The 26,740-nt window shown below is 30.9% G+C and overlaps 1 protein-coding gene and 3 non-coding genes across 4 annotated transcripts; 2 read left to right on the top strand and 2 right to left on the bottom strand.

Moving 5' to 3' along the window:
• Positions 1-681: 681 nt before the first annotated feature.
• Positions 682-26,454, top strand: LOC124943373. The gene is made up of 6 exons (XM_047483886.1): positions 682-728; positions 802-861; positions 22,349-22,418; positions 24,815-24,976; positions 25,046-25,576; positions 25,783-26,454. Exons 1-6 carry the CDS (start codon positions 682-684, stop codon positions 26,452-26,454), a joined length of 1,542 nt encoding a protein of 513 aa, XP_047339842.1.
• On the bottom strand, positions 10,173-10,259 carry TRNAM-CAU. The gene is given in 2 exon segments: positions 10,173-10,208; positions 10,222-10,259. It is a non-coding gene; the product is annotated as a tRNA-Met (tRNA).
• TRNAN-GUU lies at positions 11,867-11,940 on the top strand. Its single transcript has one exon. It is a non-coding gene; the product is annotated as a tRNA-Asn (tRNA).
• LOC124944141 lies at positions 18,958-19,056 on the bottom strand. The gene has a single exon (XR_007099802.1). It is a non-coding gene; the product is annotated as a small nucleolar RNA Z279/snoR105/snoR108 (small nucleolar RNA).
• Positions 26,455-26,740: the final 286 nt, after the last annotated feature.

The following is a 26,740-nucleotide window of genomic DNA, read 5'->3' as shown; positions in this document are numbered from 1 at the left end:
TAGTATAAATACTCAAATATTTTCATTTTCTTAGTTTTTTTTCTCTCTCTTCTCCTGTTCTCTCCTTCACGGCGGCCAGCGGCGACGACGGACGGCGGCGGTTATCTATACAGATCTATACAGATTTACAAGATCTTTTAACATAATCCATTTATGTTTTTATCTATACAGATTTACAAGATTTATAACCCTAAATCTATTTTGCATGCAGGTTTCCGATTCTAGGGTTTATAGTATGCAGATCTCCGATTCTAAGGATTTGAAGGTCGTCGAGGTAGATGTTCATTTCAGATCTGATAAATAGTTATGTTCATGTTTACATTTTCTTCATTTCAAAACCTTTTCATATTTGTTCATATTTGGTTCATATTTGTTCATATTTGTGGGTTCATATTTGTTATTTGGTTCATATTTGACCATTTCGTTAAGTGTGGTTCATTAATGGGTTTTGCATATAATCTTGGATCATATGAGTTCCGTTTCAGGGAAGATTCGCTAAGGACTTACCGTTTCGCTAAGTGCTTAGCGTTTCGCTAAGTGCTTAGCGTTTCGCTAAGTGCTTAGCGTTTCGCTAAGTGCTTAGCATTTCGCTAAGTGCTTAGCACTTAGCGAAACGGATCTTGTCTGTCTTCATCACCGGTGAGACTGAGCTCATGATTCCTAAAGGCTCCAGTTAGAGCCATGAATCCTTTGATGGTTGCAAAAGCCTTAGGTGGAAAGCTTACATGGTATGTATCATGTATGTATGTAATGTAAGAAAATAAGAGTATAATTGAAATTTGTTTGTTTGATTGATTGTAGTTTCGAGAGGGATTGGCTACGGAAAGATCTGAACGTGATTGAGTTTGGGTTGATCGGATGGTTAGCACCTTCCAGTATTCCGGCGATCAACGGACTCTTTCCAGCATTGGGACTGAGCAATTAAAATATATTTCTGTTTCTTTCTAATATTAATATACATAAACAAGTAAACAAACAGGTTAGGCTGGTTACTTGACACTTGAGATTGTTCTTGGCATTGACTTTTGGACAAATTGGATTCAAGGGCAGGACTAAAGATTACTTCAGTAAATAAATAAATTAATTCTAATTAAGAAAATAATAATATGTAAAAAGTGAACTACTTTCTTTGGTATTTGTTAATGAATGTTTAAGCTGCTTTTGGTACTTGTTAATGAATGTTTAAGCTGATTTTGTTTCATTTCTTTCTATACCATTTCATTTATGCATCAAACTAAAACATAACCATTTCTCTACAAATGAACATTTGATTTATGCAAAAGTAAAAAAAAACAAACAAACATTTTCTATACCATTTCATTTATGCATCAAATTAAAACATAACCATAACAAACATTTTCTATACCATTTCATTTATGTATCAAATTAAAACATAACCATTTCTCTACAAATGAGCATTTGATTTATGCAAAAGTAAAAAAAAATAAAACTATAAAAACACCATCTGTGGGAATTGAACCCACAACCACATGGTTAAAAACCACGCACTCTACCAGCTGAACTAAGACAACTCATGTTAAAATATTTAGCGAAACGATAAGTCCTTAGCGAAACGGGAAGTCCTTAGCGAAACGGGAAGTAAACCCTAAACAACAGTGATTCGAAGATGCATAAACCAAACATCAATAAACTTGAAATATCATAAGATAAACGTACCAAGTGGAACAGTGCTCGTGCTCGTCGTGAAACTCATTGTCGTTTCGCCGCCGTCGCCGCCGATCGCCGCCGCCCAGTTTAGAGAGAAGGAGGAGAAGAACGGGAAGAGAGAGAAGGAGAAGAAAAGAAATGAAAAAAAATGAGGGAAGTTATATTAAATAGTAAGGGTAATTTGGACATTTCACACATTTTCACTTCGCGAAACGCTAAGTGACTTAGCGTTTCGCGACAATGGCAAAATCGTCCAAAAAAAATAAAATCACCACGAGCGCAATTAAATTATTAAATTACCACCAGGTCAAATAACCCAGTCTTTAAGGTCATTTCGTCAAATTTCCCCATTAGTGTCGATCATTTTATCGAGTTTGACAAATTCACCACGATCTTCATGAGTTCTCGCGATTTAAATAAAACTCAGTCTAATATAAAAAGTGTTTGTTGGAACTTGGATCCATGTACACATAAAAGATTGGGCCTATTATTAACAATTGGGCTAGCTATTATATCTAGCTATTAAGAAATTAATTAGGCTAGTTGTTTGTTTTGTGTATGTTGCTTCATTTTCTGTTTCATACCTTTTGTTGATTATGTTTTTTTTCTCTGTATTTGTAATTAAATGAATTGTGTAAGCATTAGAAAAACATATATCCCAAATTATAATATTAAAATAATTATTTTAAATTATTTTTAAATAAATAAAATCAAATTAATTAAGGGATAGAGCCAAAATAAAAAATAAAATTATTTGGATAATTTTTATACTCATATTATCTCAAAATAATTTTAGAAAAAATTAAAAGACATAAATAAATAATTTTGTTGTATCCATTTCATCTAAAAAGAATTATTTATTTAAATCTTAAAAATATAAAAAAGTAAACAAAATAAATTAATACAATGTTTGTCATATTTATTTTAATATTTTATGTATTTAAAAAGATTAAAATTAAAACCAATGGTGAAATAAAAATCAATTTCAAATAAACTCTTAAGGATTTAATAATATATATTAGTTGCAGCGCACGCCAGGACCATCGGATGAGCGTTGGATTTTCATCCCGCACCCAAGAGAGAGTTGCGTAACCAGTTGTAATCAAAGCAACGCGCGCCCGGACCATAGCGGAACGACTAACTTCCCGTTAGCTAGGGCGCTAAAGGAACGCCAAATTCTAACGAAACGCCAACGGTGCGTCAACGAAACACTGGAAAGTGTTCAAAACGACACGCTGAAGTGGATAAGAACAACCGCATTTGATCTTCAAATCGAAATGGAACTCTTCCATTAGTCCACCATTTCGGCTCATTTAAAGCCTGATATGATCACCCTACGATGGTGATCAATTCTCCATATCAAAATAGGGATGAATCGTCCATATTCCAACGACTTCAACCAAGAAAAGTCAAAAGCCATTAATGGCTTTTGGCCGATTCAGTCCACTTGATGCCATTAGGAGGGCTATAAATAACTTCCTTAAGTAATTTCGAGGCAGAGAATTCAATCTTAACCTTCAATCAGAAGATTTCATAAATCCACCATTGAAATTCGTTTGAGACCTTAAAGTTTGGATCCATGTATTCCAACAACTTTTCTAAGATTCAATGAGTGTTCTCAAATCCTTGATATGATTTCAATCACCCTCTAATTCATATTTACAGTTTAAATTTGAAATTTTTATATTTCAAAAGTTTGTATGCTTGTTGTTCATAGTGTTTTATGGATGAAAATCATTCTTATGATCATTTAGGAACTATCTGGATAGGATAGAACCGATCAATCGATCTAAACAACACAAACTCAAATTTGATTTTTAAAAAAAAATTATGGGTTTGTAATTTTGGGTTAATTCTGTTGAATCACAGCCTAGAAAACTTCCCAACATGATTTTAATTATGTTGGGCAACTATTTAGATCATGTTTGATACATCTCAATCATGTTTGATCTAAATCAAAATTTCAAAATAAAATAAAAATTTTGAGTTCTTGAATTGGTCAAAATGAATAGGCAATGTTCTTGTTTTGGTACCATTTAAATATATGTAGTATAAGGAAGCTATTGGATAGCTCCTTACACTTCAAAATAAATTTAAAATCAAAATCCCGATTTTTTTATCACAAACTGTTTTGAACAAGATCATCATCCATTTCGATTCATACCTTGAGATGATGATCAACATATTCTTGAGAGTTTTGTGAAACTACCCAAACTCTTAGATTAAATAATCAGAGCTAAAAAATGAATTAAAAACACTACACTTAGTATTCTTGAGGACCGAGGCTATTAGCTTAGGACCAAGTGATCTGACCGAGGATCCTCAGCCTAGACTGAAACCTAGGACTGAGAAAGTTGACCTAGGTTCGACCGATGTTTTTAAACTATGATCGAGAAATCCGAATGAGGATTTTCAGGACCGAGAGGTACGACCTAAGACCGAGAGTCCTAAACCATAGGACCAAGAGTCCTAACCTTAGGAATGAGAGGTCCGACCTTAAGATCAAGAATCCCAAGCTTAGAATCGAGAGCTCCCAAACCTAGGACCGAGGGACCTATCCTAAAGCTAGCCCTAGACTGAGATTTTTATACACCTCGACCGACGAACCTAGCCCTAGGCTAACCCATGAGTGATAGGTTTTTACACATAGACTAGTAAGATTTGCGAAGGACAGAGAATCCTTAGCACCTCGACCATGGGACTTTAGTCCTTAGACCGAGGATCCCGAACCTCGACCCGGACCGAGAGTCTTTCGACCTCGACCGATAAAATCGAACCCTAGACCTATAACTCATGTCCTAAGGCCTGTTTGATTCTACTTTTCAAAATCCAAAATTAATTTTGTAATTTTGGGACTCCAAATCATTTTCAAAAATCCCAAAAATTAGAAAATGCATTTTACATATTTTTGGGATATTTGCATAAATATATTTCGACAAAGGCTCGTTTGGTGTTTATTTCTAAACCCTAATGCCTTTAAAAATGACTAATATTCTTCAGGTGTTTTCAACCTAGTTATCATCCGCAACAGGTACTAACATTTTAAATATTATTGTTTCAATATTTTAAATAATGCTAAACCTAGAAGCATGACTAGGAACGGAAGAATAATCTGATAAACTCAAACGTTATACAACTGATTTTCAAAAATCCAACTTTATAAGTAGAGACCGTTTTTAAAACGGGTTCGAATGATGAAGTGTGAAAGCCCTTTCCTAAGTATCACAAAACTATGAACTAAAAAAACTCTGGCCAATACGTGTGTAAACGTACTAACTTTTATTGATTTCAAAAAAACAATTGGCGCCTCTATTTCAAAATAAATAATCTTTTAAATTTATTATGTTTAATTAATTTCAAAAAGCTGTCATAAATCAGTGATATTTTTTAAAAATAATGTTGAATTTTTAGAACCTCGAACTTTTCACCGGGACCCACACAAAGAGGTTTTCTAGGGTTACAAATTGTTTTATGAATTTTAATTCAAAATACAATTCTCTTTTACCAAACCAGATAATTGAAATTCGACCCCTTAATTCCAATTAAAATTCTTGACATAAACAAACAAAGCCTTAACAGAAATGAAGAGGACTTAACTAAGAGATTAGAATACAAACCTGCATATTTGGAAAAGAATGATGACATGATCATTTGTGCAACATTATTTACCTTGATTGTCCCTTTGGATATCCAACTTGTTAGGACTTGAAGAGAATTATCATTGATTAGTTTAAGATAATAAACTAACCCTCTAGAATGTAGAATTCCTGAATATCTAGAATTTTTGAAATTCAGTTTCTTATAAAAGAGTTGTGTCAAATGAAATGTGCTAAAATGTGATATCGGTTGGTCGTTATATTTGAGGATGACCAAGAAGTTGAAGATTGCATCATAACTATAAACAAACAAATTCGGCAAAAAATGCATGAGTTCCCAGTTAATAACAGTAAGTTAATAACAGTAGACTCATGGGAAGAGACAGATTCAGATAAATCGCAAGTTGATGTATATATGCACAGTTTCTACAAAGACCCTAATATAAAAAGATAAATGCTCAAGAAACAAATATGTGCTCATCTGAAATCAATTCAAGGATCTAGAACTGGATCTATATATGAATCTGCATCCATATGAGAAATCAAATCCTAAGTAGGCTAAAAGTTTTGTTCACATTTATATTCATAATGATATCCAACAAAATATATAAAGCAGAGAACTCTCCTAAAGGTAAATACTAGGTTTAGACTAGCTCTTTAAAGCATATTCATTGTATATTGAAGCTAAAGATGACATGGTGATGTGAATCAATGCAAAGATAATTATTCATAAACGGTAAGGAGAAGACATAAGAAGCAAATTAATTAGTTTTTTAGTTATGATTATAGAAACAAGTGGAAACATTACACAACATTTTGATATGATAAAATTGCGAACATAATATTTTTAAGAATCCTAATTCTTTGACTTCCTCGGAAATGCTAATCCTTGACATATGGAATTATCGAATTCCAAGCATAATAGTAATTTTGCAATCCTAATATCACTCTTGAGATAATTTTAGGGGACAAAGACTGCAAGGAAAAATGACAATTTTTTTCTTGAAATGAGACTAAATGAATAGGAATTTAAGTTTGTAAGGAAGAAAGATAAATTTCAACTAACTTATTTTTAAGCTTGTAAGTAAGGGTGTTATGACTTGAACATGATGTTAGGGGTGTTCAATATTTGGTCTGAACTGAATAACTGACCGAATTCGAATTCACCATATTCAAATTTTAAAACAATTCGAATTAAAATACGGTTTTCGAATTGATTTTCGAGTTAAGGTATCAACTCGAAAACCAAACCGAAAAACGAATTTATTTTTTATTATTTATTATATATAATATAAAATAATTTATTTATTTTATTATATATAATATATAATAATTCCTCTCTCATCTCATCTATATTCTCTAAACTTAATTTCTTAAAGCCCACGTCATGTATATTCTAAACTTAATTCATATTTATTCTATAAATTTAATCCCTCTCTATTCTCTAACATAATAAATAATTTCTCAAACTTCCCTTATCTCTATTCTCCTAACATAATCCTCTAACTGTCACCTCCCTCTTTCATCTCTATTCTAATATGAAAGAGCTTTCAGGCTTCAACTGTCATCTTTGTCTCTTAAAACTTCGATATATCTATTCTCGCTATCTCTAGAGCTTCTTCTTTGTCAAGATTCTTAAATTTTAATCGATCTACTCCATTCAACACATATTTCAAATTCAAGATCTATTTCACATGTTCAATATCTTAATTCAAATTTTTGTTTTGAATTAGAATAATTCAAATTCAAGATTTGGTAATAAGAGAAAAAAGAAAATCGAAAAAATTTGGTTTGAATTCGAATTATTCAAAATTAAGACTAAATATCAAATTCGGTTCGGTTTTATTAGAATTTATTTGAATTTAGTTCAATTTTCGAATTGGTTTTAAAAAAATTAAAAAAATCAAACCGAATAACTCAAATAATCCGAAAACCAAACTAATGAACACTACTACATAAAGCTGCCATTTTTTTTGCTTATAGATGTCATAAACGAACTGAATTAGGTAGGCTTACCAAAATAAATAAAAATCAAAACTCTTTTACTCATAAACACAAATCATTGAAGTTTATTAAAAAAAAAACATACACACAAACACATTATAAAATAAAAGATAAATTAACCCATATAAAGAAGTGATCCTTCCGAATATTACATTATACAATATTAACCTAAAATATATTTTTATAAATCTTCTAATCCAAGGTCTATAATACAACTCGAATTAGATTTAAGCTGATAACCTAGTTATAGAATTAGAAATACATTGATTTAGAGTAGAGAATATAATAGAATGAGAATGAGAATGAGATTTACAATTACAATCTGCAATAAAGAGTATTAGGTGGGTGATGTAGGAGATTAACAATTAAGAAAAAGAAGATAGAAGATATAGAGAGAAGTTGCACTTAAGAGGTTTCATGAAAAAATGTATAATCTCTATACAAATCATGATCTCTTTTTTATATACTCTCATGCTCTCATAATCAATTTTAATCAATTCTGCGTTTTTGGCTAATGCCTTACTAATAATTATTTATTTTTATATTAATAATTATTTATTTTTAATCAATTAACTATCCCATATTTTAGCTAATTGTCTTATTAATAATGATTTATTGTACATAATTAAAATAGAACTGTTAACATTAGTTACGTCTATCCCACAACTTATTATACGGTTAGGAAATATAACCCTATGATCCCTTGTAACATTAGCCTCTCCTTCAACGTTTGTTCGACCATGAACACTACAATTAAAATGAGAAGATGACTTATTTCCATCCAATCCAAGTTCTGGAAATTCGTATTTCAGCTAAGGGTCACTTCCCTTGTAGCATCATCATCCGTTGAATTGGACCAACAAACTAAATATTGACCAATGTTGCGTCCATCTTTCAAATAACTTTTTCATCCAAAATAGAAACTGTAGAGATGGAACATGTGTCATAACCATTGCATTTCCTATTTTCTTTTTAAGTTGCGACACATGAATCACATTATGCATCTTAACTATAGTTGAAATATCCAATTTATTACCCACTTGTCCCACCCGCTCTATAATTCGTAAAGGTCCATAGAACTTTGGACTAATTTTATGAGTATTCCCTATAATTGACGCATATCGATAAGGCTGTAATTTAACGAACACCTAATCATCCACTGTCAAAATACAGTTCAGTAGTTTCTTGTTTGCTAGCTACTTTATTCGATGTTTGGCTCTATGAAGATGAAATCGTAACAATTTCAAAGCTTCCTCTCTAACTAATAAACTTCTATAAATTGTTTCTACTCTGAAATCACCAGCCAAAAAAGGATAATTAATTGTAGATGGATGACCATAGACAATCTCATATGGTGATTATAGTGCAACCGAATGTAAATTTGTATTGTACCACCATTCGGTAAAAATCATCCATTTAGCCAATGTCTGCGATTTTTGATCATCCATGCAGCTCAAGTATGTCTCCACACTTCTATTTACCACTTCTGTTTAACCATTGGTCTGAGGATGATATATTGTCGACATTGCTTAGGTAATTTCCTATAATTTGCATATTTTTTTTTAAAATGTACTGGCAAATATCTTATCTTTATCACTAACTATAGTGAGTGACATACCATGTAACTTGAATATATGATCCAGAAAGACCTGAGCGACACTATTTCTAAATAGGGGTGTCCCAAACTAATGAAGTGTGTCATCTTTGAAAGTCGATAAACTATAACCAGAATAACCATATGCCCTTATAATTTTGATAATCCTTCTATAAAATCCATAGATATATCTCACTCCAAATAGAATTATGAATCGCTAATGGTTGTAGTAAACCCTTCATCCATTGATTTTCCCATTTTTGTTGCTTACATTCAAGACTATTCCTAAGGAACTTCCATACATCGCGCTCCATACAATAGAGAATCCAGAGCCAGATTTCAATGTGTGCTCCAAAATTTATCAAGTATAATTTTTTTTACTATACAACACTTATATAAAAATAAAAGTATAATTAACAATGATAATAATGAAGATACAAAATCACGTTGATACTAATAAAATATTTATCCTTTTACAATTCAACTACTACTAGACGTACAAACAAATGGAGACAGTTGAATTCTTCGGGTGTTCATTTTTTGAAAATATTGTAAATTTTGTTCATTTTCAATTGTGGCAAAAATCTCTTTCTCGAAGTATAATACCAAAATTTCGTTCATCCACTCATCACTCATTCTGTTACGTAAATTAGTCTTAATAATTTTCATCGTAGAAAAGGCCTTTTCAACAGAAGTAGTCGTAACATGTAAAACTAATGCTAACTCAATCAACCGATATACCAATGTAAAAACTTTATGTTACCCAGTTTCAACAATCTTCTTAGTAAGACTTCCCAAATATTGAATCATAAAAAATTCATTTCGTACATTTGGAATGTAAGTCTAAAGTTGGTTCTCAAGTACTATACAGTTAGTTAACAAAAAATCCTCTAGATAAAGTTCAACAAGGTAGAGTATCTTACCAATATCAAATTGAGAAAATAAGTCCTTTGGATCTAAACAAGAATACAAGTAAGTACCTCTGTAGTTGATTCCGAAAAACGATTATTCATCTCTTGAATCATCGTATCAAAATCTATTATTATATAAAAAAAGAGAATAAAAAATGTTATTAGAAAACAATTAAAGATGTTTTTGCCTATACACTATAGTACAAATTTTTTTGCAGTAACACGCAATTATAAATGAATACAACAGTTTTAATGGTAAAGTTGAACATTAAAATGTAGCATATTAATGGTATCTATCACAAAAACATACTTTAAGGGTATATTTCAAAATCAGTCTATATTTTTAGGGAACTAGCCCCAAAAAAATATACGGTCATACATAGAGAAGTGCAATAAAAATGGGGTGAGAGAGGCTCGAACTCTCGACCTCAGGATTACTCGTAGAAGCTATGAGACCTACGCGCTAGCCAACTGCGCCACCACCCCTTTGTACCATTTCTTAATTTCTAATTATATATAGAGAGATAAATATATATTTCATAATTAATTTGAATAAATTATACCCAAACTTTTCACAAAAGTCATGGGGTGCTTAAACCCCTTCTTACACTCCCTTGGATCCTCCACTGGCTCCATACCACACCAATAATGTGTTTGTCTTAGTTTTGGGTATGTCACCATCACACCTAAATAGCTTTACACCATTGAGTTATTCAATGTAGATATTATGTATGATCTCCTTACCATCTCCCATAATTATACGTTCGTCTTTTCTCAACTGCCTATTCATAAATAAAAAAACCCTTAATGCCTTGATTTTCGAATTATAACTTAATAACAATGTGCTTCAGATTCACATCCTCATTCCCTGTCTTAACATTTTTTTCAATAATATCGATGAGAATTTAGATAATGCTAAAAAAGTTCCCTCAGAATTGACACTAGATAATACATCAACAACTACATTCTCCTTGTCTTTCGTATATTACATTGAAAACTCCAACCTTAACAGTTTATAAAGTCATTTCTCCTGACTATAGTGTTTAATCTTTTGGTCTAACATGTGTTTCAATGCTTAAAGATCTATTTTAATAATGAATGGTGTTGAGTTGTCTTGAATTGGTAGTGCAAGAAAAGAAAATATTAAACAAAAGGAAACTATATTTTTTTGGTGTATAATCTTGATTTAAGGAAATAAAACTAACAGAAAAAGAAATGTGATATTTTGTTATGTTAATATAACTAGGAAAGTATTGTGATAATATTTTGGAGATTATTTGTCAATATATTAATGTTGACCTAGTTGAAGCTTTTTTTTAATGAAGGAGAACTAACATGACACCCACAAGCATGGCCTCTCGCTTTAACTCAAAGCGCTTTCATGTGGAATCGAACCCGTGACCTTTTGATTTCTTAAGTTGACTTTTACCACTGGACTACCTTGGTGGGTTCCTAGTTGAAGTTTATTTAAAAGTGTAATCGGACACTTTAGAACACTGAAGTCTTTGACTTGAGAGCATCGTTTCCAATCCTAGTTTAGTATCTGTAAATATTTCAAAGGACTGAGTGTTATATAAACTTGTGTCATAATCCTAATTTGTCTAGATGTAATCTTAGTTTTTTATAGTATCCTTTCAAGCCCAAAAATCTTCTAGTATCATGATTGTAGGGATTCATCAATATCCTCATCTCACGTATTACCAATAACTTACGGTAAAACAAATTTGTATGCAATAGTAATCTATCTTAGAATTCTAAGAACAATATATCTATCTAGCATGAGATTTGAGTACTAAACATTACTTCAAATGATAACTTGAATATGTCATTATATCATTTTCTTTTAGGAATTTAATATTCTTGTTAATATTAAAAGTATTTTTTACTTTAGAAACTAATCAACATTGATTTGAATTTGGTTTTAAAAAGAATCAATTCAAAGGTTTTTTCACAAACCATATATTTATTATTGACCTTTTTCACTTGGTTAAGTCTATTTGATGACAATAACTTAATTAAGTCAAATATAAAGTTATTTAATTGATACAATTAAATAATTCCTTTATAATTTTCATTTAAATTAAAAAATAAAAGCTGGAATAGCTCAGTTGGTTAGAGCGTGTGGCTGTTAACCACAAGGTCGGAGGTTCAAGCCCTCCTTCTAGCGTTTTACATTTTTTTTGGTTTAGGTCATGATCGCACTAGTTCGATACTTATTAAAACGCAATGATTAAAGTTAACTAATATGATAGTGGAGTCTTAATAACCTATCATAGAGAATAAATTTTGATTGTGTATAATACTCGGCTATATCCTCATCTCAAAGTACCAACTTACTCAAAATGGTGTTAAAATATAAAAAAACAAAGTTGCTACATTTTCTTAACTTCTATTTAAAGGTTTAATTGGATACTATAAACTCAATTGTATTGTCAAACTATATATAAATATAGAGAGACGGATCCAAAATTCAGGGTTGTGGGTGGTAAAAAAAATTTGGGGTGGACATAAAAAACAAGAAAATTCTAAATAAACAAATAGATATAAGTAAATTTTACTTTTTTTTAATAATTAAATAAATAAACCTTGAATTATATTTAAATTTTTATTTTTTTAATTTTTTAAAGTTCATAGTGGAGTATAAAACGAGTGAATATAATTTTTTATATTGAAAATTATATATAGATTAATTAATTTATAATATATAATTAACAATCTATTTAAATAAATAAAAAAATATGTATCACCTTTTATATTAATATTTGTAATTCCCTCCATATATATTAGATACATTATTATTTTAATTCTTTTTTTTAATTTAATTTATTTAATTTTTATATTTTTTTCTTCAAAATATAATTTTGTTTTTAATAAATAGTTATATATATATATATATATATATATTATAACAATAATTCTATTTGTATTAAATATTTTATAATATATAGTTATATATAACCACTTATTTAAATAAATAAAATTTATTATTTGTCACTTTTATTTATATATATATATATATATATAATATATATATACTATTTAAATAAAAACTTATTAATTATCACCTTTTTATTTATAATATACATGATACATAAAATTAATAATTCAAATTTTATTTTAAACAATATTAAAAAATAAACATTTATAATGTAATAATAATTCATTCATATATATAAATATAAACCTTAGTAAAAAAATTAATAAATTTTAAAAATAAATATTTAATTTAAACATATTAAAATAATAAATATTTTAAAAATACAAATATTATATATATATATATATATATATATATATAAATATATAAAAGTATTTTTTAATTATTAGTCATATAAATTTTATATGCATACACAAAATTATAAATATAAATTAATAATCTTAAATGGTCTTTTTGGATGTAGTCTTCAGACTACATAATAAAAATCATGGTTTAAATCTCGTTCCCAATCTCGTTAGACACAAATTATGTTCATTAATATGCGAATTCACAACAAATTTACGAAATTAAGTTAACGATCATTTCAAGTGTTTTTCATTATCTAAACGCATCTATGGTTGGTCATGACTCATGACTAGTATATATATTTAGGTTCTAAATCATCTACTAAACAACCTTAAGGTTTTAGTTTTCATTTTGGTGAACTTAATCAAAACTTCACCAAAAATCCATACATTCTGGAAACATTATGCCAGAATTCTTCTAATCCCAATACTCTTGGTGAATGATGATGTTTGGAGTACTCGAAAAGAGTTTGTGTCACAATTTGAGACTGAACTATTTATCTCGATCTATTTGGTGCACTTGGAGATGGAAACAAGTTTCCATTTGAGGATTGGATTTTCTACATGCCGTCACGTTGAAGAAGAAGATGTATGGGAAGAGGTTCTACCTTGACGACCAAGAAAACAAGTCAGGCATAAGATCCGATCGAGTAATTTATCAGTTTATTAGTTTATTTGAACCTCCATCTAGATCGGTTCTAAAGACCGTTTGTTTCTTACTTTGATTATTTTAAATAATTTTCCTATTTAAATGCCATAAATGATTTTCTAAAATTTAAAAAAATAAAAATAGGAAATGATTTGGAATAATTTTTCAGATTTAAATAAATAATTTTATAATTTTAAGACTCGTTTGAGACATTTTCTCAAGTTTTCCAAAATTTAAGAGTTCATAACTTAGGTTGTAACTTTAAAAATTATGAAAAAAATACTCAAATGAATCTTATAATTTATGAAACACTTTCATACATTAATTTTTGAATTTTAGATAATTACACATTTATACTTTGTTTTTGCCCTCTTACAATAGGTATTTCATCTCGGTTTTACTTTTCTAGCTTTGTCTAAAATATTATGGATACCTTAGATGCATGTTTAAGAACATATTAGAGGTGGTCACTTAGGCATATGCTATTTACCTTATATGTATACTTATGTTTGAATTTCTTTCAAATAAAATTTAATGATTCCTTCACGTTTTCAAAAAAATCAATTATTTCATAGTAGAGACCGTTCTTTTGGACGGGCGTGTGAGACATAACGTCGATGCTCTTTTCTACACGTAACCAAGCATCGAACGCTAAACGAATTTCTAAAAAATCTATTCTTTCTAATTTCTTAAGGATTAAACTAAGCGATGACTCTTAGTGCCTAATATGTTTAGTACTTTTGCTAAATTTCACATTCGGTTCCACATCTCATTTTAGGTGAGACAGCTCTCGAGTGAGTTTGTTTTCTCATCTCATTTTACAAGATTCGAGAGCAAGGTAAGTAAAATAAAATAGAAAACCAAATTGATAAAATTGCTTTCAAAACAAAACTCGAGTCAATCTTGCCATTTTGATTACTCATCCTATTTTCCAAGATTCGATAGGAGTGTAAAACATGGAACTTTGACCATTTGAGCCAAACATTTTCCTTTTTAAGAAACGGTCAATTTTTAGGCGTACAAACATTTTTCTTGCACATCTCATCAATAAGAATTCTACAATGAACATCGCTCCATCAACTAAACGAGATTTTGGATGAAAACTTTGACTCTCAAATTTTTTTTTTAACAAAAATCAAATAAAATTATTTTAGCAAACAAATTGTAACAATGCCCCATATAGAAATTATCCATTTTTTCCAACAAATAATATATTATTCTAACGGGGACACTTGTTTGCATGTAAACAAATAAACTCTATTATGAGAAAGATTCTCTCTAATGTTTAATCTCCTTATATATTTAATTCTGCTAGCGAAACTACTAGACCAATGATCAAACATGTCATTAATTGTATATTTATACATATAGAAATGGAAGGAAACTCAAGATACGTCGCATTTAGAATTTTGACACTATACCAAATATTATCCCAAAAATGATTGAAGATTCATCCCCGCAGTGAATTTGGACTACTCACGAAAAAAAATTAAATAGAATAAATTTTTCTCAAAATTCTACATTCCGCTAAATAATTAGACACTTTGGTTAACCAACTAGACCAATATTGACCACACTTATATCTAATCATCGATGCCTAGAGACTATTCGACTCTGTTACAAATCTACTACACCATTTTGATAGAAGAGTCCTTTTAAAGTAAACAAGGTCTCGAATAGCTAGACGTCATTGATCTTTAAAATATTAAACTTTATCCCAACTAATTAGATGACAAAACGATGAATTAAAAGATCTTCATAAAATTTACATATTATTTTCTTCATTCTCACAGCCACACTCTTTGAGAGAATGCATAAATATATCATATATGTGGACATAGATGACAACACAATCTTAATTATAATTAACTTACCATTTTTTAGATTATTTTGATTTTCCATCTAGATAACTTAAATTTCATTTTAGTGATAATCGATTCACAAAAAACATTTCATCGTAATTTAGCACCCACTAAAATATCAAAATATGTTGACTGAAAAACACCAATTTCAAACTTCAAACATTTGTCAACCTCATCGTTCTTCTATTCAAAACAGAATATGAGAAAATGATGTTTAACTTATTAAAGTTAACTCGAAGACTAGAACAAGAACAAGCCCGAATAACTATAAAATATTTAGAATTTAAAATTACAAATAGTACATAATTCATATTAGGATGCTAGTATGCCATCTAATGTCTTCCAATAAATACATTTTATTCTTTAATTTTTTTAGGTTTATTTTTTCTATCAATTAAATTAATTAATTTAATAAAAAAACAAGTTGTTAGCAAATATGTTAGACCGTGTCCAACGCTGTCAAGATGTGTATGGTCAGTAGCAAACAGATTAGTTTCCGTTGGTTTGGAATGAGATCTGAATTAGTCTTTAAAAACATTAATAAAAAAATAATTATTTGTTTTATATATTGTTAGAAGTTTCTATGAAGTTTCTTTTTGCTTCCTATAAACAATCTTCTGAGAAAAACTTGCCCACCACCGACAGATCAGACGCTATATTTTGTAAGGAGAGAATTTTTATATTTTTAATCCAATTAAGAAATGATACATCATTCTTTACACTTTTTGTCAATATATTTTTCGCTCTCTATCAATATTTTTTTTTCTATTAACTTTTAATAAGAAAATTAAATATCAAATCAAAATTTCAAATTTATGATTTGGGATTATGTAGGAAAGAAATTCAGAATTTGTTTGAAAAAAAAAATCAAAATAATAATACCAATCACTTTTTATTGAACACAACATTAAACAAATTATTCAGAATTCTTCATAGATTAAAATTTGGTTATGCTTCAAATTTTATTATTGTATGATTTTTAAAAAAAATATCAAATAGTTAGATTTATAAGATAAATTTTTAAACTAATTAAACTCAAATTTAAACTAGTATGAGTTTATAAATTATTTTGATTTTACAATCATACATAAATAAAATAAATTTATATTTATAAATTTAAAAATAAGCTGTTATGATTTAAACAAATAAACTTTATTTAATTATTTTTTAATTTCATTGATTTTAGAGTTATTATATTGTTTTAATGTCATTTATTAATACGTTAAGATATATAGATTACATTCAAAATAAGGTAATAGTTACAAAATTAATTAAATTAGCTAGTACATTTATTTTACAATGTCTTCTGCCTATAGAATCAGAGACAATGCTTAAAATAATTTATAAAATTACTGTTGCCTGCTCAGTTTTATTACACAGACAAAACAGCTAGCAGCATGAATATAAAATAAATAATTTAAGAGTTTTTATTTGGCACCCCAATTAATATTTAATGTTGATTGAACATTTTATTTTATTTGATTATGAAAGCTTGAACACAACTGGATCTTGTAGTCATTATTACTATTTGATTGAATATATTATTAGTATATCAGGTCATCATGGTCTAACTAGAGTGAATTATATATTCTAATAACTAACAGGCACATTTAGAATTTTATTATGTCTTTTTATTCCCACTGAAAAAGAGAATTAGATGACAATAAAACTAATGAGAATTTCTAAATTGATTCTCAAAATTTCAATAAAATTAATGAAAATTTGTAATTTTGTTCCAGTTAAATAATAAATATTTCTTAAATAATAATGAAATAAACTAGAATTTGTAAAAAAAAATATCTGGTGTTGTAATTCCCCAAATCGGCAGTGTTTAAACTTTTAAAGGAGAAGAAATACAGATAATAATTGAAAATTGATTCCAAATTCTTAAAAAGAATTTTTTTTGTTTTTTTTCTATTCTTAGATCGAAGCCCTTTAGACCATCTCCAACCCTCAACACCATTCTCAACTCCAAAATCAGTAAACATCACATCAAACAGTAATCCATCTCCAACCCAAAAACTCATTTCCAAACTTAAAAGAATATTCTCATAATATTTTTTTTATACCAACTTTTTAACTTTACTAATATTATCTATATATTTATCAACTTTATAAATTTAATCCCAATCTTTTCTTATTTATTTATGAAACAAAATTTAATTATAAATTAACAAATATTAATATATATGTAACGAATTATTATTATTTTATGTTTTCTGAAAGTTGTTAATTTTTCTATATTAATATTATTTATAATTATAAATTTATAATATAAATAAATAAATTATTAAATACTTAAATAAATTATATATAAATATAAAAAGATTATATATTAAAGATTATAAATATATAAAATTAGAGAAATGTTTAATATAAAAATAAATAAAGAAATACTTAATTAAAAGAAACAAAAAAGTTGGAAGACATGATTACATTTTATGCCTAATTGCAGTGATGAAAGCTTCCCTATTTTGTATCCTTAAAAATAATATAAAATAATAATATCTATAATCAAAATATAAATTATTCTATATCAGCTTCCTTATCCTTATCCATATATCATTTAAATATTCATATATATTTAAATGAGAAATGATTAGGTGAGGGAATTTGGTGAGGGAATGACGTGGCATAATCGCTGAAAAAATCAAATAATTTCTCTATTTTCTCTCTTTCCTCTCACTTTTACGTTTTCTAACCAATGAAGGCCCACATCATTCCCTCACCAAATTCCCTCACTAAATTCTCTCACTCTATCACTCCTCATATTTAAATAGCCATGAAAGAGAAAATATATTATTTTATTATTTAGGGATGCTACAGTAATCCCTAAATATAAATATTCACTGTTCATCATCCCTACAAAATTATAAGGATAGGGAATTTGATAAAACATTTTTTTTACAACTTTTATTTATAATAGAGATATAACACATTTTAAGGATTCTACTACAAATGCGCTTAGCGTGAATGGCTTCTACTTGAAAAAAAAATTTATTATACGTTCCAGGACATATTCTTCTCTAGTCTATTTATTTCCTTTTTCTTTTATATTTTATTTATTTATATTTATTTATTTTAAAATGATCCGAAATGAAATTTATTATCGCTTTTGGATTGAATAAGTTGTTTCTGTGGGTTCAAGTTGTTTGTTTGAGGTGTTATCCATTAAAAAATCTGTTTATAATATTTTCTTAATTATATTATAAGATATTATTATAATCTCATAATACAATATAATATATTTTAACATAAAAAAAAAATTATTAATATCTTGTTATCTGGATGAGTATATACAGAGCCCAAGTGTTAATATAAAAAAATAATAAGTAAACAAAATTTTTATTTCATAAAAATAAAAAAAAAATCCTTGAAGGAAGTAGAAATAGGGATCAGATGGTTTAAATGAGAGTGCCCAATTGTCGTAACCAGGCGTGGGCGGACACCCTTGTCGCAAATTACAAGATTATACCACTCCTCATTTCCCATTTACTGCCTGAAGGATCATGAGAATATAATTAAACATAGCTTCCTATTTATACACCTCCACCTTATTTAATTAGCTTTTACCTATCCGATGTGGGATATTATATATATATCATATACTCTTTGAGGGACATTTCACATTTCTCCCTCATTTAATCATTCGATTCTCTCCTGCTTTCAGCTAGGCCTTATGCTGAGTCATACAAATATGTAGTATGTGAATAACTAAATAAATATTATGTTGTTCTTATAATGGAGTGATGATTGATATTTTATTACCCGTTTCGGCTTTAGTAACATACATGAAGTATTCTTAATATTCATAACATAGTTTCATTTATAATGTAAGAAAATGATTGAACTCTACATCAAACAAGCTCTTGTGTTAGTATACTATTCAATATTTATGAAAACATTTATATTTAAATAATATTAAATGGATAAACCATTATTATACATGATTTTCTAGCCCAATAAAACAATAAGTGAAGTGTGTCTTACATATTTATCATAATCAAGGGTCTTAAATAGATTATCGGTTAGGGTCTTAAATAGATTATCGGTTAGATGTGTTTAGTAAGCCTGGAATTAGAATTGGAAGTGGAAGTGAAAGTGAAAGGTCAATTCTAAATCTTATATTTGGTAGATTCTTTAATATTAAGAATTGAAATTAAAATTAGAATTTTAATGAAATTCAATAGTGTGTAATTTTATAGTTATAAATTCTATATTTTTAAGGTCGAAATTATAATTCTAAACTTTATTTTATTTTATTTTTATGTTTTCTCAAACAAAATAATTTTATATTTTAAAATTTTGAACTAATATATATAAATATTTTAAGAAGTTAACATGTTAAATCGATATTTTTTTTAATAAAAAGTTGAAATTTAATTTTTTTTAATACTATTCTAATCGGTTATGTCAAATCAATATTTTAATAAAATAGATAATATATATTAAAATTATTATTTTTTTAAAACAAAGAATTGAGATTGTATTATATCATAAATGTAATTCAAATTCAAATTTTAATTCTAATTTCAATTTTAATTTTAATTTCACCTATCCAATCATACCTTAAATCATTTTATCGAGTTCGAGATCGAGTTTGAGTGATTTTAATAAAACTGGAGTCTAATAATGGATAAGGTTCAATCCCACCTACACACTTAAGCTCCAATTGAGTGAGATTTTCAAGTTAAATGAAAAGTGTTAGTTGGAACATGGATCCATGTACACATAAAAGATTGGGCTTATTATTAACAATTGGGCCACAATACACAAAGTGTTTGGACCATTGGATATTAATTGACACTGAGTTTCAACATTAGAAAAGTGAATGATATAATCATTTTATTTTATTGGTAAAAAAAAAGTTTGAGGAAATTAAAAAGAGATAAATTCTTTTATTTTTTCAGTCAATTGTGTTATATCATTATTTTCTTTAATTATTTCTCTAAAAATTATATTTTAGTTCGTTGTGAAGAGATATATTTAATTAATTTTATTAATTGAATTAAAGAAGGTCCAATCAAATTTTATACTATGTGGCTGTGAAATAAAAAATAAAATTAGAACTTTTAGATGACCCAACCCAAATAGATTGGGAAATTTGCAAACGTGTTTATTTGACCTGGTGGAATTTTATAATTTTTTTTGCGCTCGTGGTGTTCTAATTTTTTTTATACGATTTTGCCCTTGTCGCGAAACGCTAAGTCACTTAGCGTTTCGCGAAGTGGATTAGAGGTTTGTATAAATACCCAAATAATTTCATTTCACTAAATTTTTTTCTCTCTCTTCCTCCAATACTCTCCTTCACTCACGGTGGCCGGCGACGACGGCGCCGGCGGCGACGACATCTCCGTTTCCTCCAATATCCATACAAATCAAACCCGATCAGAGCTCTTCTAACCTAACTAATTCATTTATGTTTATCTATTGCCGATTTCTAACCCTAGATCTATTTTGCATGCAGGTTTCTTATACTAGGGTTTATGTGAGTTCTCCGATTCTAACTATTTGAACGGCGTCGAGGTAGATCTTCATTCTAACAGTTATGTTCTTGTTTACATTTTCTTCATTTCAAAAACTTTTTCATATTTCCTTTATGTCCATCATTTTCTCCGTTTTGGTTGATTCTTATTTCTTATATGGTTCATATTGGTTCATTGAGCATTTCGTTAGGTTATTATTTGTTATCTGTTCATATTTGCAGAAAATCTCTGTCTGATAAGAGCGTATGTGTTTCCGTTTCAGATCTGCTTACCGTTTCGCTACGGACTTACCGTTTCGCTACGGACTTACCGTTTCGCTAAGTATACCTCGCGATTCGCTAAGTATCAAGATTTTTTGTTATTTATAGTTAATCATGAACTTCATTTGACAAGGTATTTACATCACTTCATGGTTATGAAGAGAACATGTGTTAACAAAACAAACTTTCTAATTTTACATTGGAAACATTTAGATTCTTCAGAAAATGCCTTTGAAGAATCTATCATTGACCTCCAGATAAGCAAAGATTGGCTGACTTTGATTTCGTTAGTCGTTAAGCTAAAGAAATAAATTTCAAACAATTTTCTCTTATCTGGAGTTCAACGATCGCTTCTTCAAAGATTTTTTCTGAAGAATCTAAATGTTTCCATGTAAAATTATAGGGTTTGTTTTGCTAACACATGTTCTTTTCAAAACCATGACTTTGTTGTTGATACCTTGTCAAACGAGATAGATTACCTATGAAACCAATAAAAAATTTTGTACTTGACGATTCGCTAAGTACTACGAGCTCCAGCTAGGAGAATGGTTTGAATTCGATTTCGTTATTAAAATATAGTAGCGAAAACGTATTCAAACCATCTTCTCTTAGCTGGAGCTCGTTGACCTCTCGATTCGCTAAGTCCCTCCCGATTCGCTAAGTCCCTCCCGATTCGCTAAGTCCCTCCCGATTCGCTAAGTCCCTCCCGATTCGCTAAGTGCCTCCCGTTTCGCTAAGTGCCTCCCGATTCGCTAAGTGCCTCCCGACTCGCTACGGAAGTTGAAGAGACGCGCGTACTCACACGCGCTAGACCTTATATATTCAAAAAATTCAGAACATTTCATTTCAACCGCCCGACTCTCTCTCTCTAACCCATTTTCTCTTCACTGAATCTTGTCAAGCCCGATCATTTCTGCTTTCTTCTCGTTCGTCATTAAGGTTAGTTCATTATCATTTTCTGCTTTTTTGTTCATTGGTGGTTTTTGCATGTTAGTGTAATGTTGTTTCTGTTCAGTATATATTTTTTTGCCAGTAGGGTTTCTGTTCAGTATATTTTTGTTGCCATTAGGGTTTCATCAGGGTTTCGCGAGGTACCTTCCGATTCGGTAAGTACCTTCCGATTCGGTAAGGACCTAGCGATTCGCTAAATACCTAGTTGTGGTCGATCATTTTCTGGTTTTTTGCTTATGGATTTTGGTCTTTGCATGTTAAGTTTAAGTGTTTGTTTCAGATTTTTTGTTTAGGGTTTTTGCATGTTAAGTTTATTGTTTGTTTCTGATTAGTTTCGTATTGTTTCCGATTCGGTAATGCTGTCTTATGTTCAGTTAACGGTTTCGCTCGGTACCTCTCGATTCGCTATCTGCCTCCTGATTCGCTAAGTGCCTAGCGATTCGCTAAGTGCCTCCCGATTCGCGAAGTACTTAGCGAATCGGGAGGCACTTAGCGAATCGATAGGTTCCTCCCGATTCGCTAAGTTCTTACGTTTGTATGTGTTTGTTCTAACATTTTTGATGATGTTGTTTCCTTTTGTAGATGGCAGAAACAACTGTTACTGAGTTTCCCGGTCGGATTTCGTGGAAAAGTGCCCTCACCCTGAAGAAGATTGTGAATAAGTTCGAGGAAATGGATCTTCTGGAGAGTGTGTACAATACCCAGTTCAGATCATTATTCACAGCCCCCCTCTTGCAGTTCTCAGGAAGTATTGTACATCAAATGTTGATGAGGAGGTTAAGCTCAAACTCCAAGGAGATAACTTTCATGGTGAATGGGCAAAAGCTTGTATTTGGTATGAAGGAGTATGCGTTAGTTACCGGCCTATGTTTCGGCGTTTATCCTGAATTGGACCAAGAAAAATTGCGCTGTTGTCCACCTCTCTCGGTTAAATACTTTAAAGGGAGCATGAGTGTGAAAATGTGCGACTTCGAGAAGGCTTTTTTCAAATGCAAAGACAAGGAAGATGCATTCAAGATGGGGCTGGTAGTACTGATTTGCCAGTACCTATTCACATTTGACCCAAAAAGAGTTATATTTCCAAAAATACTCAACATGGTGGAAGACAAGGACACTTTCCTCAAATATCCATGGGGTAAGGTCACCTTTAGAGCCACCCTCAAGGGTTTAAACAAGAACATGAAACATCTCTGTACCTCATTTTTTGACAAGAAGGAGAAGGCTGAACAACCTTATGCTCCTTTTGCATATAACATCTATGGGTTCGCATTGGCACTTCAAGTGTGGACGTATGAGGTCATCGAAAACTTTATCCCTAAATTCGCCAGAAGGAATCAGATTAATGACCCTCTACGCCCAAGGTTGTTACTCTATCATTCCAACAGGAAAAACACATCGATGGAGGTAAAGACTGCCCTAGAGACCACGGATGTGACTGAGATGGAAGAGTCCTCCATGGAGAAGAGGTTATACAGTGGTGATGTATTTGAGAAAATCGACGAGACAGCTGATGATTTTTTTGAGGGATTTACTGATGGGAAGGTAATAAAAGATGATTTTGATGAAGATGATGAAAGTGAAGATGAAGAAGTTACTCCGATTCCCCCCAAACCTGCCACGAGGAAGAGAAAGGCTGATGCTACTCTTAAAGAAGCAGCCAACTTGAAGAAGAAGCTTGCTTATGAATCGATTCCGGCCCGCATTCTTACTCCCCCATCCGCGACCTCAAGTCCTCGGGCTGACACACCTTCTCCTCGGGCTGACACACCTTCTCCTCGGGCTCCAACACCTACTGTTGGATGTGATTTTAATGAGATGAAGGAGGAGCTGAAAATAGAGTTGAAAGAGGAGATGAAAAAGATGAAAACAGAGCTCATCAAAGAGCTAAAAATCACAATCCAAGAAACTCAACAAACTCACGTTGAGTCGTTCAAGAAGATGGTTTTTAATATGTCCACACAGTTGTTAGAAAAATCCAACAAAAGGATGTCCATATTATTAACCAGATTAGATGATATGGAGGATAATATAAAGAAGAAGAAGAGTAAGAAGAAGGATTCTAAGAAGGCTGTGAAGGTTGAAGAGGAAAAGACTACTGAGGTATGGAGATATTGAATTTTGCACTTTACATTTTATTTCGCTAAGTACATATCTGATCTAACCAGTACATATTTTGCAGGTTAAGGATTCTAAGAAGGATGTCGAAGTTGAGAAGAGCAAGGTTGAACAGGAGGAGGAGAAGAAAGAGGTATTCTGCGAACTTTTCGTTTCGCAAAGTAGTTTCCGTTTCGCTAAGTTAGTATTTTTCGATTCGCAAAGTAGTTTCCGTTTCGCTAAGTTAGTATTTTTCGTTTCGCAAAGTAGTTTCCGTTTCGCTAAGTTAGTATTTTTCATTTCGCAAAGTAGTTTCCGTTTCGCTAAGTTAGTATTTTTCGTTTCGCAAAGTAGTTTCCGTTTCGCTAAGTTAGTATTTTTCGTTTCGCAAAGTAGTTTCCGTTTCGCAAATTATTTGTTGTCGATTCGCTAAGTGTGAATTTTGTCTATTTTGTAGGAGATGATAGCGATGCAGGAGACTGTGGGGGATGATGAGAAGGTGAATGATGGGACTGATGGGAAAGACGATGTAATGGAGGACAATGAGAAGGTGGAGGATGAAAAAAAAGAGGACGTTGAGAAGGTGGAGGACGCACAGAAGGTGGAGACCGATGAGAAGGTGGATGATGATGAAAAGATGGATGAGGATAAGGTGGAGAACGATGAGAAGGTCGATGATGAAGAGAAGGTGGAGGATGAAAGAAAAGACAACGATGAGAAGGTAGATGATGATGAGAAGGTGGAGGATGCGAAGGTGGAGGACGTAAAGATAGAGGTTGAGGCTAAATTGGAGGACGGTGAGAAGCTGGATGGTGTGGCTAGGGTGGATGATGTGGAGGTTGATCTGAAACTGAAGGATTTGAAAGTGAAGGTGAAGGATGAGAAGACTGTGGGGGATGTGAAGGCAAATGATGACAATGATGACAATGACGATTTCCAGTTATACAATACTCCTCCTAAAGGAAATTATGGGAGGAGAGTGAGGAAGCCGAAAAAAGATGACTCGTACACCAACCCTTCCTTGTCAAAAATGCCCAAGACAAAGGATCCTATGAAAGTGAATCACCTTCAAAAATTTGATGATGAGCTACTTCATAAAGTAAAGGCGTGGTTGGATGATCCAAAAACCGATAATTCGACAACGGATTTACATACGGTTCAAGCAAAGAAGGAAGTGTTGGTTAGAGTTGTAACATGGCTTACATGGATTGAAGACGAGGTAAGTCGTTCAAATCAATTCATTAATCTTCGTTTCGCAAAGTACTCTTCGTTTCGCAAAGTACTCTTCGTTTCGCAAAGTACTCTTCGTTTCGCAAAGTACTCTTCGTTTCGCAAAGTACTCTTCGTTTCGCAAAGTACTCTTCGTTTCGCAAAGTATGTTGTTTGATATGTACTCAATGTATGTTGTATGCTCCCATTGTGCAGGAAATCGATGCATTCTGCCATCTTCTGCGGAAAAGGATTTCCTGCTATCCCAAGACATATAAAAATACACATGCGGCAATTGGGGATTGCGTATTGTCGGATAGAATCAGGCGACTGCACAGGGATTTTATTAAGGATCCTGCCAAATTTCCAGTCGACGAATTCAAAGACTATTATATGGGCGCACCACATAGATATATGCCAGAGTGGTCAACAATTGACGACGTCTACATGCCAGTGAACATTAACCAGAAACACTGGATTTTATGTGTAGCACGTCTTCAAAAGTACCGCATTGACGTGTACGACTGTGACGCCTATCTTTATAAGAATCTGGATCCTTATTTGAAACCCTTCTGCGACATGATTCCATTTATATTCGCCAAAACAATCACTCCCGGTGAGAGGGTAAGGTATCCTAATTTCAACTTCGAAGGCCCCCTCCAACCAATGACATACAAACGGTTTCCACACCCCAAAGTGAAAACCGCTGCTGCTAAGGTTGGAGAAGTCCCGCGGGCAACAGAGAGCGGGGACTGTGGGGTCTTCACGCTAATGTACATGGAACACTTGACCGCTAATCAACCCGTGCATAATGTGACCTCAGAAAATATGGGATTTTTTAGGCAGAAGATGGCGGTCCGGTTATTCCATCAGATTATGGAACCTTAAACATTATTATTTGTAAATTGGATAACTTATTTTGATGTATTGTAAACCTTGATGAATATGTTGGAAGTTGGATTATGTATTGTAAATTATTTTGTGTAAATTGATGTATTGTAAATTCGCAAAGTACTCTTCGTTTCGCAAAGTACTCTTCGTTTCGCTAAGTCCCTCCCGTTTCGTTAAGTCCATCCCGTTTCGCCAAGTCCCTCCCGTTTCGCAAAGTACTCTACGTTTCGCTAAGTGCCCTCCCATCAGATTGATTATATTTTCCATCTGTTTCTTTAGCAAC

The sequence above is a fragment of the Impatiens glandulifera genome, chromosome 6 (assembly GCF_907164915.1).
Source record: "Impatiens glandulifera chromosome 6, dImpGla2.1, whole genome shotgun sequence".
NCBI classification, from domain to species: Eukaryota; Viridiplantae; Streptophyta; class Magnoliopsida; order Ericales; family Balsaminaceae; genus Impatiens; species Impatiens glandulifera.
Note: the sequence above shows the minus strand (reverse complement) of the source record. Positions and strands in the feature narration are given on the sequence as shown.

Coding starts and splice junctions, on each gene's coding strand:
- LOC124943373 (XM_047483886.1), top strand. CDS start 682: ATGAATCCTTTGATGGTTGCAAAAGCCTTAGGTGGAAAGCTTACATG. Junction 862..22,348: donor GAGTTTGGGTTGATCGGATG/GTTAGCACCTTC, acceptor TTTTGCCAGTAG/GGTTTCTGTTCAGTATATTT. Junction 24,977..25,045: donor AGGTGGAGACCGATGAGAAG/GTGGATGATGAT, acceptor GATGAAGAGAAG/GTGGAGGATGAAAGAAAAGA.